Raw genomic sequence first — 15,596 nt, forward strand, 5'->3', positions numbered from 1 at the left:
TAATAAACTAAAATAAATGTTGAAGGGAAGCAGACAGCCTGTTCCCTTTAAAGACCTTTCACATTAAAGTCTGCAGAGAATCCCTCAGTTACATCACTCACTCACACATCTCATCAAATATGGATGAGTTGTTTGCACGTTTGCTTTCAAATGCATCAAATTTGAATGGTTAAACTAAGTGACTGTGTGAAAGCATTTCAAAGCATATGATGTGTGTGATATTAATATCTGTGTGTTGTTCCAAACCTGAAAGACAACAACGAAGGCGAGGCGAGCGGCCAGAACCGCCCAGAACTCTTTGGAGAGTTCATACTGTGAGCTGGAGGAGGGAGGCTCTCTGTAGTCCTTATACCTGGACACAGAAAACATCTTTATTAAGAAATGCAATTTACATGTTTCATTTGATGCTTGTCAATCTAACCTATTCCCCTTAAAGAAATGGAGATCATCAATAGTACAAAGTACAGAAATACAGATGACGATGCTGTTTAACAGTACATGGTTTTACTGTACAACAGTTCTTGTTTAGGAGGTCAAGCCATGAGAATAAGACTTTTAAAATGTCCTCCTGAGAATGGGAGGAGTTTTAGTATTGTTTGAATTTTGATGAATTTTGAATTATGAACCATCAGGACACCAATAGAGCTGTAATGTCACACAAAATGTGCTAAGTTGTACATGAAGCCAAAATGGCAAGTTCAAGTACAAAATTCCCAGGATGTTCCGGCGATCTTTCACATCCATGGGCCCCAAAGGTCATCCTCCCTTAAGCTTTCCTCAATCCCCCCTTCCAGGCTGCTCAGAGATGTCTGATCTTGACTCCGTCGTGTGAATGGAGGAGGGAAAATAACTGTAGATCCGGCTGGTAGCGCTTTTTAAAAAGGTCACCTATTGCAAAATCCACTTTTTCATGTCTTTCATCAATAAATATGTTTCCCTCTGTGATAAGAGATTAGGAAAATATTCTCTGTCTTTTTGTCCTGATCCATCTATATGGAAACCTGTCTGAAAATTAGCTGATCAGATTTTGGCCACTTTGTGATGTCACAATGTTCTTTGGGTTATGCAACCATTATAACCAACCAAGGTAACCCCCGCCCACCTTATCACCTGGATCTCCTCCTAGAGTAACCAATCATCTCAGTGGGGCTTAGCCCGCAGCAGCTCATTAGCATTTAAAGTTACAGACACTGAATCAGCACTTTTAGAACAGGGCTGAAACAGAGGGGTTTATGGGATGCTACAATGATCTGTTTGGTGTTTCAGTCAAACACTTCAGAGACATGTTCTGTACATATCTGAGACCTGTAATATATTGTTGAAAAAGAGTATAATAGGGAACCTTTAGGACGCCTGAGACCGCGGGACGCGGCGAGGCTGGGCGTGTGTGAGCTCGGGCTGGTTTCGGGCTGGGTTTCGCTGTGTCTCGCTGTCTCGCAGACGGCCACTGGGCTCACAGGGAGGGGGGGAGAGGAGCTCCAACAAGCCGTTTAGGACAGAGAGTGAATACACATACTATACAGAGATGCTGTATGAGAAACCAATGTGAGTTTGGAACATTGAACAATAATCAGTAGAATGTGCAGTAGAAATGGCCATGACATGGGACCTTTAAAGAAACAGGCACCAAAACGGAGCATTTCAAACCAAGGGTGAATATAGATATATATTCAGGCAGACCGTGTGAGATAAATAATGTGTTTTTTAAATATCAATACGTGTGAAAAATACCTGAATGAACGTTCAAATGTGTCCAATAAATCTCCTTTAAATATATCACTTTTGGTGAAGTGCTCCTGGATATAAAGTTAAATGTTACCTGCATATTTCTACTTTGTAGCCCAGGTGCATTGGCTGGAGAGGGGCTGTGCCGGGCTGGAAGTCGCTGACGTTGAAGTAAGACAGGGTGTGGTTGACGAAGCCGTGCATGGTGCCGTCCAGGCTGTACATGTACTGGTACACCAGCCTAGGGATGAAGTCCGAGGTGAAGGAGATGACAAAGGCCTGGGGACAGAGAACTGCTAATCAGCGCATTCCCTTAATTTGTCTTTGTTATTTTGAATTACAGAGGAAGAAAATCTCCATAATCTGACATTTTTATTCTTCAGACATGTTTTTTGAAGTACAACAGTGCAGTGACGGTAAAGGTAAAGGACTTACATTTACGATGACTGCTACCTTGCTGAGGCCTCTCAAGAGGTTGTACCAGATGCCTGCAGAAAGACAGAAGGTCTGCCATTAAGCTGGGAAACAGGAGCTTCGACTCGGACATGCACACACAGACCTTAAAGGGGGCTTCAGCTCCTGCAGACTGGCCTCCTCAGGTTTTTTCAGAAGGTCAATTGGTATTCAATAGTTCTGACAATGTTACTAAGCATATTTGCAGAACCTCTTCATCTGCTCTACACTCAGACTTACACATCCCATTAGGCCTAATGCCTTTGTTTAATCTGCTTTTACATTTACACTTACCCTAACTCCCTCATCCTATTGGAACATGCTTCCAGCTGAGCTTATACTGACATCCCATGCTGCAACTAAATGGAATTGAAGCAACTCATACATTTAACTACTTATTTTTGTTATTATTAATTTTAATGAATTAAGCTGTTTGGAAGCCTCAGTGCATGAAGGGTGTTTAAGGGTTTCCCTACAATTCAACACTACTGAATAAAAAAAATGCTATTTCTGATCATTTTAGTATTGCTACAATTATGTTTGTTCAAGAGTTTGGTAAAGCTAGAGCAGACAATGAATAAACACTCAAATAGCCTAAAGACAAAACCTGCAGAAGAAGTCCACTCAGGAACAACTACAACCATTGTATCTGGTAAAAGATATGTATTTAACATTGATGCTCTGCCCGTTGATTTTATATTCATTTAGCTAGGTGCATTTGTGACCTAATGGGTGCATAACCTAAGCATTATAATGGTAGGTAAACCCTGAGAGAATGTGCTGGTATTTATATGTTGATGTTGGCTTTTAGATGTCTTAGTAAAATAACTAAGACATCTAGTTATTTGGTGTTTCATGTAAGTTATAAAATGTTTTTATTCTTTGTTTGTTATTTGTGTGATAATGCATAATGCACATTAATCTTAAGGGTTGGTAGATTTGTTGGATTATTATGAATGAATTCTCTATAAAATAAGACTTTATACCATAATATTACAATTTATTTTTGAACTATTCCACATTCATTTGTGTTTTCCCAGAGTAAACAGAAATGTTGAAAAATGTACAGAAAGTTTTGAACATGAGCAGAAATCTTGCTGAAATCTATATGAGCATTCAAAGTTCAGAGGCTTTTAAATGAGTGATTAATTAATTAATTTTAAATTACTTTATGTACATTTAAAGGTAGGGTAGGTAAGAATGGAGAAACCAGCACGAGTGCGCTATAACTTGAAAGTACGCAGCCGAAAAAAATCTGCCCCTTCCTTCAGACTTCCTTACAGAGCCCCTCCTCCAACACACACGAACACGCACATGACCAATGAGGCCATGAGATAAGTTTGTGCACAGATGGAAGGCTGACAGGCAGGTAGGCCATCCAGTTATTTTAGCCGGGCCGGCTAAAATGATTGGTCGTGCTTTCTACAGTACTACGGCTTCCACAGATGACATTTTTGTATGTATTTATTGTCAAAGCATTTAAGATATTCATTGCTATCGGGATGTTAAGAGCATTCCATGGAATATCACAACAAGTGTATCTGAATTACCTACCCCACCTTTAAAGAGGGTACTTCCCCAAACAAAATAAACAAAAATAGAGAGGAACGCTGACTCACCAGCTGTAATATACATATTTCAAAGCGACCCAGAATTCTTGAGAGCCTTAATGAGTTTTACCAGATTATTTTTTAGATTTTAACTTCCTGGCACCTGAATTGTTTTGTTTTACACTAATTAGAATGAAGGAAACCGAGTGTTCCTGAGGGAGACCCCAGAACCCCCTCTTATTAATGTTCCTGCTATTGTGCAAACAGACAATATGCCCTTTTCCAGGATTTTAATATTTTTTTGACATTATCAAAAAAGTAGTCATTCCAGGTGTAAATTACATTATTATTGTAATCAGTTACTACCAGCCACCACTAGATGGCCCCAGTACAGAGTTGGTCAAACTTCCCTATGTTTTGTGTTGTTGCAGGTGACCAGGACCAAACTGCAGGTTTGGATTCTCATTTCCTATTGATGGTCTGAGTAAAATATGTATCTGTGAGGTTTATTTTATCACTTATGCTTGGTTAATGATTGTTTGTTTAAGTTAAGCAGTTTGTTTTGTTTTAAGACAATTAACAAATAAAAGGTAACTATCATTATTATTATTATTATTATTATTATTTAAAATGTTCTGGATGTCTGGCACATTTAAGGGTAGTCTAAGAATATTTGCTTTCACAGTGACATGTTAACACCTTCATTTTTAAGACTGCTTAATAATTTTGGTTATAAATCAATATTGACATGCCTTTATGTATGTAAATGTCCTTTTTATTGTGATTGAACCTCTCGTCTCCTCCTGCACAGGCTATTCTCCTGGATTGTTTTACAATAAAATAAAGTTGATATAGGTGGGCAGATCAGGGGGTCACCTACCAATGTCTTTGGCCTTGGCTGCAATCGGCCTGCGCAGCTCCATGACAAACTTCTTGGCATCCAGGCGGATCTCAATGATGTTATTCAGAAGAGCGAAGAGAGGAGCCAGAGGGAAGGAGGCCACGAAAAGGGTTACCATCCCAAACTGGATGACTGAAGACACAGAACAGGGGAGACATGAGCAGGAGTTACTGAATTGTCACACTCGCTTCTGCTACTGACCTGGATTACTGGACATTAACAGTGTAGTATTGTAACGCTACACTGTTCAACTGTATCAACTAAGTTTGGGTGGAATGTGTCAGGTCCAAAAGATGCTTGGATGTGCCATTGCCCCTATACTACAAATTATATATATATAAATTAAATAAATAAATACATTAAAAAAACTTTGTTAATATAGGAAAATTGGTCACTTAAGATCCAGATGCTAAATTACTAAAATCCTTTAATCAGTTAAAATATATGTGTAAAATCAATAAACACACAAAAAGTGTGTAGTAGGGTGTAAGATGATATTATCCCAGCTTCTGGTAGACATTGCTACATTGAGTCATTCTCAAAAAGGGATATGTTGCCATTACAGGCAAATTATCTGTACTTGAAAATTATATGAATAGTTGGAATAAAGTAAATACACATCTCAACAAAGTATATAATTTAGGTGTAGATTTAGACCTTTTATTGCAAAAATGTACATATTATATTATTTCAACTAATCGTATAAGGATGACACAGCACACACACTATATCTCCAATAAAGCCCCCAAATATACCTTTAAAATCAATATAAAAATCTCTATATCACAATGTATGTAATATAACCAAAGCCATCCATTTTATTCTTTTTTTTTATCAGAGGCACATACTTATGATGTAATGATGTCATCACATTCCATGCTTCTTAATTCTGGGTGGGGCTAAATGCTTTTGGAATATGACGACAGCACAAAGGAAGTTCCAAGGATGTCATGGTAACAATTCTAGGCTTTGAAGTTTTGAATATACCCTGACTGACATACTCAGATACACACATTTACCAGTAACAGTATCTTCTCAGGAGACCCGTACGTTACTTTAAAAAACCCGTACATCAGACTGCTGTTTCTACTATATTATATTCGGTGGTATAAAAAGTAGAGGAAGTCTGAACACAAAATGTCTCAGGAGTCCAGCAGGGATGAGACCACCCTCCAGGGAAGTGAAACCCTGGAGGGACAAAATAGTCTGTCCCGCAAGGTTTTGTCTCTAAGTATGGAGACAGGAGCCATCAACCAACAGAATGCTGGTTTGAGTGTGCAAATAATTGAGCTTAGCACTCAGCTTGTGAACAGTCAAGATTTTAAAAAGGAGTTGAAAGACCTACAGAAAGAGAGGAAAGCAGCAAAACATTTAAATAGAAATCTTGAAAGGCAAGTGGAGGAATTCCGCATCAAACTCCAGACTCAAACAGCTTTGCAGGAAAAATGTAGGGTTGTTGAGGAGGAGAAGCAAAAAATCCTCCAGGAAAATTGGCTGCTGCAGAGTGAAATCGTGGAGATAAACGGGAGATTCACCGACCACGAAAGGCTGCTTAGTGAATTTGAGACAATAAAACGTGAAAACACCACAAAGAGCCGGGAAAACGATGCGCTGGAAAGGCAGATTCAGACCACACTCAGGGAAATCCGCAAGAAAGGTGGGAGAAAACAGGAAGACAAACGTAAACAATTGCAGGAGGAGTGCATTAGCGTCACCGAACGCAACACTTCCCTGAAAACACGGGTCCAGGAACTAACCCAAACACTTGCGGATGAAGACAGTAAAATGGTCGAGTGTGCACGTATGACAGCTGAAAAACCGGCCAAGCTGAGACAAACTGACATCCTCCAACGCAGAGTCCGAGAACTGACAGAGAGACACCAACGCCTGCCGGCCAACCGTTGTGACCAGGTCAAGGCTGAGGCGGATTCCATTTCCAGCGAGCATGAAGCTCTCAGGCAGCAACATCAGTTTCTGGATGCCAGGATCAGAGCGAGGAACGCTTTGGACAGGGAATGTAAGGAGCTGGACATGGAAAAGGACAAAATAAGCGATGAGAACTATTTTCTCCGCAAAAACATCGAGGTCCTTCTCAATCACAGCAGGTCCAGAAACTATTACGGTGTGTTGGCCAAAAACGAAGCCATCACAGCAGAGAGAGACGCCGCACTCCAACTGAGGGAGAAGCTGAGACGCAAAGTTCAAGAGCTGAAAAACGCCAAGGAAGGCGATGGTGCCATGGTAGAGGAGAAGGAGGGAGCCAGCCTGGAGCTCGTCTCTCAGCTCTTTCAGGGGCTGCAGGAGCTGTCTGACCTGTGGAGCCCTCCAGGCACCCAGAGAGGCTTCAACACCACCCAGGGGTCCTCACACTCCAAAGAGTCTTCAGGATGTACGTCCCTGTGAGCTGACCAGAGGGGAGTCTGAGCTGTTTGAGGCTTTACTGTAAGAGAGTAAGGTTTAACTCCGCCGGACTTCCTTCTGTGATCTCAGTCATTGGTTTTCTCCGGGTTACCTCCGGTTCGCCAACATTTATGATTTCAAATGATAAAAAAAACTAGAACTTACTTTTAATTTTGATGTGACCTTAATTTCAACTTCTATTTGCCATGTGTTATCACTTATTTTATTGTATATTTGAAGTGTTGTTTTAATTGTGTTTTAATGAATGTTACCTAAAAAGGGCTCTATAAAAATATATATACAGGACTGTCTCAGAAAATTAGAATATTGTGATAAAGTTCTTTATTTTCTGTAATGCAATTAAAAAAACAAAAATGTCATACATTCTGGATTCATTACAAATCAACTGAAATATTGCAAGCCTTTTATTATTTTAATATTGCTGATTATGGCATACAGCTTAAGAAAACTCAAATATCCTATCTCTAAATATTAGAATATCATGAAAAAGTATACTAGTAGGGTGTTCAACGAATCACTTGAATCGTCTAATTAACTCGAAACACCTGCAAGGGTTTCCTGAGCCTTGAAAAACACTCAGCTTGGTTCAGTAAACTAAATCACAAGTATGGGGAAGACTGCTGATCTGACTGCTGTCCAGAGGACCGTCATTGACACCCTCCATCAGGAGGGTAAGACACAAAAAGAAATTTCTCAAAGAGCAAGCTGTTCACAGAGTGCAGTTTCAAAGCACATCCACAAAAAGTCTGTTGGAAGGGGGAAATGTGGCAGGAAACGCTGCACAACCAAGAGAGATGACCGCAGCCTTAACAGCATTGTGAAGAAGAGTCGCTTCCAGAATTTGGGGGAGCTTCAAAGACAGTGGACTGAAGCTGGAGTCCAGGTATCAAAAGTCACTGTTCACAGACGTGTCCGGGAAATGGGCTACAATAGCCGTATTCCCATGGTCAAGCCACTTCTGAACTCAAGACAACGGAAGAGGCGTCTGACTTGGGCTAAGGAAAAGAAGCACTGGACAGTTGCACAGTGGTCCAAAGTCCTCTTTTCAGACGAAAGCAAGTTTTGTATTTCATTTGGAAGTCAAGGCGCCAGAGTCTGGAGAAAGGCTGGAGAGGCAGTCTCAGATCCAAGTTGCTTGAAATCCAGTGTGAAGTTCCCACAGTCAGCGATGGTTTGGGGAGCCATGTCAGCTGCTGGTGTTGGTCCACTGTGTTTCATCAAGCCCAGAGTAAATGCAGCTGTGTACCAAGAGATTTTAGAGCACTACATGCTTCCGTCTGCTGAAAAGCTCTATGGAGATGAGGAATTCATTTTCCAGCATGATCTGGCACCTGCCCACAGTGCCAAAACCACCAGTAACTGGTGTACTGACCATGGCATTACTGTCCTCGATTGGCCTGCAAATTCCCCTGACCTGAACCCCATAGAGAATATGTGGGGTATTGTGAAGAAGAAGCTGAAAGACACCAGACCCAACAATGCTAATGAGCTAAAGGCCGCTATTGAAGCATCCTGGGCATCCATAACACCTCAGCAATGCCACAGGCTGATTGCCTCCATGCCACGCCGCATTGATGCAGTCCGTGCAATCCGTGCAAAAGGATTCCCAACCAAGTACTGAGTGCATTAATGGACATTTTCAAATGTTTGATTGTGTTTTGCTGTTATAAATCTTTTTTTTTTACTTGGTCTGAGGAACTATTCTAATTTTTTGAGATAGGATTTTTGAGTTTTCTTAAGCTGTATGCCATAATCAGCAATATTAAAATAATAAAAGGCTTGCAATATTTCAGTTGATTTGTAATGAATCCAGAATGTATGACATTTTTGTTTTTTTAATTGCATTACAGAAAATAAAGAACTTTATCACAATATTCTAATTTTCTGAGACAGTCCTGTATATTATAGTATTATCTTCTGCTGTCAGAGTTGGACAGATTGAACTCAAAGGAATATAGTGTTTATCATGACAGCTGAAAGTGTACACATCTTCCATCGCAGACTGAAATCCCATCTGAACTGACTGAACATGCCATTCATTAAAGGACATAATAATATAGCCCACACTAGTCCTGAACATTTGAAGTGAATGCACAGCACATAGAATGGTTTGGCTAAAGATCCATTAAGGTGATAGAATGCATTTTGAGATTCCCTTATTCTTTTTCAATGTTTATTTAGTATAAGGTTTTCAGTTGGTTGCCACTTTGGTACAGACTGAACAATCTCATCAACAATGTAATGGATTGCCATGAAATGTTGTCAACATTTAGCTCAAAGGAATCAAGTACAGCCTCATAGAGCAGTTATTTGCTAATTAGAAATGATGTAAAGTGTAATTGAGTATCCTAAAAAGGGCACAAGAAGTAGAAGTATTGAGCTTGAAGCAGTTTTAATCCTCTTTCAGTTGTATTGGGATAAGCTTCTGACATCCTTCATTAAGTGATATGGATCTTCTTCCTCCTTGGGAGTTATGGATCAACGGCTTAATTAGATTAAAAAAGAGCAATTACATGACCACAGTTTCCATGAGCCAAATTAAAACGACTTAATTAAACACATGATCAATCACAATGATCAATCCAAGTTTTCCAGATCACTGACTGACTGTCCGTGTGCTGCTAAATTATATCTTTATACCATTGAAATCAACACAGTTGACTTTAAAGCGAACATTTACTTGTATTACAGCTCAATGGAATATCTAAGCCTACTCGTTTCTTAAAGCAAACATATTGTGCTGACAATATATGTGTGTCCCACATGGAGCGGGACTAAAGGCCGAATGTGTTTGTTGCACATACATGTAGAATCTGAAAAAGTATTTGTTTCAAAGTGCTCGCAGTCATTATGCTTGTTAGATTTGACCTTCAAATGTCATGTATTAACACAGAGCAGGGATGTCCTTGATTCAGGGTGGGGGGCACCACTCTGACAGCGATGAGGCTGAGAACCTCTGCTGTTAGTCAGCTGGATGATGCATCACTGAGGTGAACAGCAAGATCAACAAGGATCGAACTACAGACTGCTCCTGAGGACAGTCGGTGTGTCTAATTCATGTTGAGGAACCATCAAATAACAAAATAAAAAACCTAAAGGAAAACCCTCAAAAACTAGAATGAACGCCTTGTGGATGTATGCCTCCACCAGTCAAGTTGTATTTTACAAATGACCAAAAAGTTATCACTTCTTAATGGTATCTTATTAGACATTTGTGTGAAATGTAATAATTAGAATTTCATAAGTTACAGTAGGCTAGAAACAGGTTTTGTTAGTCACAGTGAGCTTTTCCTTCTACCACCAACATCCCATAATTTCATCCCTGAGTTCAACCTTTGTGACCTATTTTAAAGAATTCCCTGAAGGTGATAATGAGATATCACGTGACAGACAGACAACCAGAAAACATACACTGTAGCCTCGGGACCAGCAGTTGTCAGCGCGGAGACATAACCAATCCCAACAGAGCATCAGTGTGCATGTTATTTGTGTTATGTGTGTTCAACTGCCTTGTGTTCAGACTCACTCATCTCCATGTACTCGGGGCTGAGGCCGACGAAGGGACCCAGGATGTGGTCCTTCTCGTGCCGCTGCAGGGTTTTGTTCAGCTCCTCCTCTTGCTTTGAGTCCAACTCTGACTTCCTCCTCCGTAGGAGTTTCTTCAGCTTCCTGTACATACATACAAGTATGGGAACAACACATTGTTAACAGAGTCTGATCTTTACAGGATTTTCTTTTGATAAAAAGGACTCACACGGATGCTAAACTAATGCAGTCTAATACAACAGGGAAAAAAACCTCCCTACTGTACATGAAGTTTCCTTGACAATGTGACGTTGCTGCATTGGGTAATCATTTATTTTTGCCTACCCTTATTGATATATATGGCTGGACAAAATCAAATAAATACCTCTTTGTATAACTCAATGTTGTGAAATAAATTGTTACAACACTGTCAATATCAACGTTTTTTTTCTCCAATTGATCCATTTTCATCTTCGTGAAACATGCCACCTGGATTATTGGTGGTTAATTGGTTATGGATGTAATCACCATGGCAACACCATTTGTTTGTGGAGTATGGTTTTAAAGTCTCAAGGCTCTCATGATAAATCCAGACAAAGGTAATTTTCTCCTTGACTATTAGAGAAAATAGAAGAGCATGTGGTTTCCCCTTGCTGATACAGAACTCTTTCATGGACAGAATGTACTTAGGTTTTAAAAATGATATATGTGACACAGTGGAGAACTGTGCTTTTGTTGTAACACGTCATAAAGAAAGGGAACCAAACAAAAAGGAAAAAAGGCTCCCATTACAGAGTTCTGTACAGATGAAGCAAGACAGAGAACATTGAAGGCTGAGAGAGTTCGGCATAATGCTGTCTAGTTCACAGGTAAGTGCGTCTGAAAACCAGACAGGCCTTTAAATGATTTCTCTCGGGCAAAAGTACAACTGAGTGGGAGTGCGATATTTGTTCTGGGGCTTGCTGAACCGACGCATTGTGATCTGCTGTGTGTGGAAATGTTGTTCAACTGTGTTAGCTTTGTGGGAAAATATATGTTGCACAGTGGAAGTCATGTACTCACGGCATGCCAATCTCAAACAGGTTGTTCTGGATGAGCTGCTTGCCCAGCATAGTGATGCACAGCTGGATGCACAGCTCCATGAGGCAGCCTGCATGAGCACACTGTAGAGAGAAGGTTCAGGAAGTGAGGTCAGATGGAGGCAAAGAGCATGGAGGGACAGTGGGGGGGGGGCAGTGGGGAGTTCAAAGTGCAGTCAGGAGAAGCGGACCACAGACAGCCAAGTCACTCGGTGTTCTCTTATTGCCATGAACACACAAACTTATCTTAGAAATGGAATGAGAGCAGAACAGAGATTCACATTCAAATCAACAAATTACAACTTGGTCAGGCCAGTTGTAATTTGTATGTGTTCCGTTACCATTGAAACAATCAAAACAGTGTAACTTCCATATAAACTGACTGGTGGCAAGTTTTGGACTCACATAAGTGAGGTTTTGCAGTAACAACTTAAACAAGCAGCTGAGTGGTAACGTTACACAAAGAGAGCCATATTTAATAAAAAATGTAAGTATTGTTCTTCATCTACACAACTCGCATGGGAAAGCACATTTCTGTCGGCGGATAAGTGACGACTTTGGTTGGCAAATTTTCTCTAATCATGTTAGCATTAACGCTAAGGCAGACTTAGCTAGCTTGATGATTCCAGCATGATTGAATCTATATTGGTTACACAATAATTGCAAAACAATGCAATAGTGGCTGGTCCAACAGTCCCTAAGAAGTTACCTATCTAACTAGCCATTCATTTATATATGTAGCTGGGCCAGCTATCTCTCTTACCGGCAAGCTACCACTACACTTTACACCCACATGAATGTGGCTTTAACCATAACAACATTTGCCATTTTGGACCACACTGGTGACCACGAGAACAGACTGTTCTCATGGTAATTTGACCAGTGTGGTCCAAACAGGACAAAATGACAGTGCGGTTCAAACAGGACAACAGGACAGTGTGGTCCAAACAGGACAACAGGACAGTGTGGTCCAAAATGGTCCGTCAAATGTTCTAATTATTTCTATGAAACACACTGGAGTTTTTTCTTTTTAATCAATGCTACCTACACTTTCCTGTTGCAAAATATTCTCACTAGGCGTGCTTATAATGGTCATGGACAGGTGAACCATTTCCTACTATTTTAGTAACCTCACTTAAAAACTATACTATTATAATCCAGCGCATATATTGTTGAAAATGTATCTCTTCCTTAGGAATATTAGGCTTATAATCTTACGCTGTTATGCCCCAAGCAGGTTAAAAAGTGATTAAAAAAAAATACTATAGCAGTTATTTTGAGACTGTCTGATTTATTGACATAAATAAAATATGGACTTTAGGCAAGTTAAACAGCTTTAACACCACCTAAATTGAGGAAAGATCAATACATGTTTGTGATATAATAAGGAACTGGTCAGTGTCATATATAACATCTTTCACATTTTATTGTCATGGACAGTCTTTGACAACAGGAACATGTATACATTTTGAACACGTGTATTTACCTCTTCCATTCTGTACGATCCAATAACATACAAGTAGCTTCCAGGCCGCCCAACAAGCCTGTGAACCAAACACAAGACGAGACGTGGACATCGGGTGGTTTACAATGTGGTTATGCAAACAAACTCAATTAAATAGGTCAATTGAATTAATATTTTTTAAGTAATGACTAGGAATTTAATAAAAATGATTCAACATAACAATTTACAAAATATAGCCGTTGTTTACCTGCCCCTGAAAAAGGCCAAATAGACGATGGGCGTGAATGCATTGACAAACTTCAGGATGAAGGTTTTGAAGATGAGACGCTCTTCAAAACTCTTGTCTGTCTTTGGCACCTCTGAAATATAGATCAAATATTGTTTGAATATATCACAGACAAATCCATTCATCATTAGCGTTACTGAAGCCTCTGCAACTTTGATTCCGAAGAAAAAGCTGTGTTTACTTTTCTAGATCGGTTGGAATTCCCTTCATGAGCCGTACAGTGTGTTTTACATGTGTATGTACATTGCAATTTATATGCACCATTTACATTAAAGGCAACCTCATTTGTGTTTGAACACTGTAACTGATTGGTTTCCTACCTGGATGTCACATTTTTTACATTTTAGATTTCACTTGCTAAATCAGATAACACTTTCAAATAGTCATGAATACAAGTTTTGTTTTATTTAGGTAACACAATGCTTTATAATCAGGTTGTGAGTTTTATTTGGAAAAACCCCTCTTAGACTGAGTGAAACTGGAACGTTTTGGTGTGAGAAAGCTTATTTTGAAAAAATAACCTTTAAAGAAATGTGTTTTGCGAGGCACTACTGGTTAATAGGGTTAAACATTTAACTAATGGATATCATCATGAAACCTTCCTTATTTCCAATCTACAGACACAATAAGACACATTTGGTTAAAGTGGTTTGCTTTGAACTAAGATTTAAAGTAAGCTCAAAGAGAGCAGATAAATGTGAAAACAAACTGCACAGACATCATTCTGAACAGCCAAGCTCCAACATCTTAACTTGTCAATCTGTAGTCAAACACAAAGGAAGATTATCTTGATTTAAATGGGTTAACAGTGAAATGTGCCTCACCCAGTTTGGTGAGCCAGCGGGCGATGGCGGCGTAGATTTCATCTAAGATGATGATGATGATGAGGTTGATGATGGCGGCTGTGGTTTTGACTGTGGCTCTGATGTTGGACCGTGCTGCGGAGTAGGTGCTCATGTGCAGCGCTGCCTTAATGCTGATCCGGTACAGGATGACCCCGAAGACCATGGCAAACGTCACGAGGATCTAAAGAGAGGAGTAGGAGGAGGAGGAGGAGAACAAACAATCTAACAATCTGCTGATAATGAGACAAAACATTCACAGGGAGGAAGGTGGTATGTGAACTCTGCTGAAGTATTGAAGAGCCCTTTTGGATTCACTCTCAAGTAGATATTTCTAAACAACCACTCCTTCATTTCTATTGCATTTATTTGAATCTGAACAACAAGCAGGAAGTGCATTGAAAGGTTTAAATGTATAATCATTTGACTAAATCAAAGCACAGTAAAGGGCTACACTTGTTTAAACCGTTTACAGGAGTCACAAACAATATAAATAATAAGGGTGACTGCTCTGACATGCATTATTACCCACCTGAGCCTGGATGTAATACTTTAATGTGCCTGTGTCCATAGCAACAACTTATGCTACACAACAGCCTCCTGCAATCAACCCTGACGAGTCCTGACAAATCTGGGTTTGGCTACGTTTTGGAGCCTTTTGTCAAATAATTAGTATTGGCTTGAAATTATGTTGTGGTTGCATTATTAAAAGAAAAGCTCTTCCTTTGGTGTGTGTGTCATATCCATGTTGGACACGCAGTGACCTTTGTGTTGAGTTATCCTGCCATGCTAACCATGAATGAATCAAATGAAGCAAAAAACCTGCTTAAGGGAATCTCTCGTATGTTACTGAACTTTTGTTCAGCAGGATCATTTCCACATATTCACACGACGTTGTGATTTTTGAAGCATAAATGCAATCGCCAGAAGTAAAAAGCTAACGCTAGGTTATAAACAGACTACATCACAGTGTCATGGCTGCACGTCACTAATGCTAAGCTAAAGGTGGACTCGTGTTGGCATGATGACGTTTTTTAGTCTCTTTTAGTCACTTGTTAGCAACCGCCGTTTTGATGTCACTTAGAAGCTTCGGACGTTCACAAGCGGAGTATTTACTGACGTACTTTATGTCATAGAACAAAGCATGAACATCTTCTAACCACAAGCATGTTCAAAAAATGAGACTCACCATGAAGACCATCATCAACACGGCAGTCAGGTAAGCTGGCATTCTGTCTGTACAGGTCAGCTTCACTTTCTCGCTCTGAGAAAACACACACACACACACACACACACACACACACACACACACACACACACACACACACACACACACACACACACACACA

The 15,596-nt window shown here is 39.9% G+C and overlaps 1 protein-coding gene across 1 annotated transcript in view; it reads right to left on the reverse strand.

The window, feature by feature from the left end:
- Positions 1 to 15,596, reverse strand: part of ano1a (anoctamin 1, calcium activated chloride channel a) — a 27,657-nt gene that overhangs the window by 6,589 nt on the left and 5,472 nt on the right. Inside the window, exons 4-13 of the mRNA XM_010782305.1 lie at positions 15,437 to 15,511; positions 14,230 to 14,431; positions 13,367 to 13,478; positions 13,141 to 13,198; positions 11,638 to 11,738; positions 10,577 to 10,719; positions 4,609 to 4,761; positions 2,161 to 2,213; positions 1,820 to 2,004; positions 247 to 352 (exon numbers count right to left, since the gene is read on the reverse strand). Of these exons, the coding sequence (XP_010780607.1) occupies positions 247 to 352; positions 1,820 to 2,004; positions 2,161 to 2,213; positions 4,609 to 4,761; positions 10,577 to 10,719; positions 11,638 to 11,738; positions 13,141 to 13,198; positions 13,367 to 13,478; positions 14,230 to 14,431; positions 15,437 to 15,511 (1,188 nt within the window). The remainder of the gene's footprint in view (positions 1 to 246; positions 353 to 1,819; positions 2,005 to 2,160; positions 2,214 to 4,608; positions 4,762 to 10,576; positions 10,720 to 11,637; positions 11,739 to 13,140; positions 13,199 to 13,366; positions 13,479 to 14,229; positions 14,432 to 15,436; positions 15,512 to 15,596) is intronic.

This window comes from Notothenia coriiceps, unplaced genomic scaffold, assembly GCF_000735185.1.
Source record: "Notothenia coriiceps isolate Sejong01 unplaced genomic scaffold, NC01 NC01_scaffold00024615, whole genome shotgun sequence".
NCBI lineage: Eukaryota > Metazoa > Chordata > Actinopteri > Perciformes > Nototheniidae > Notothenia > Notothenia coriiceps.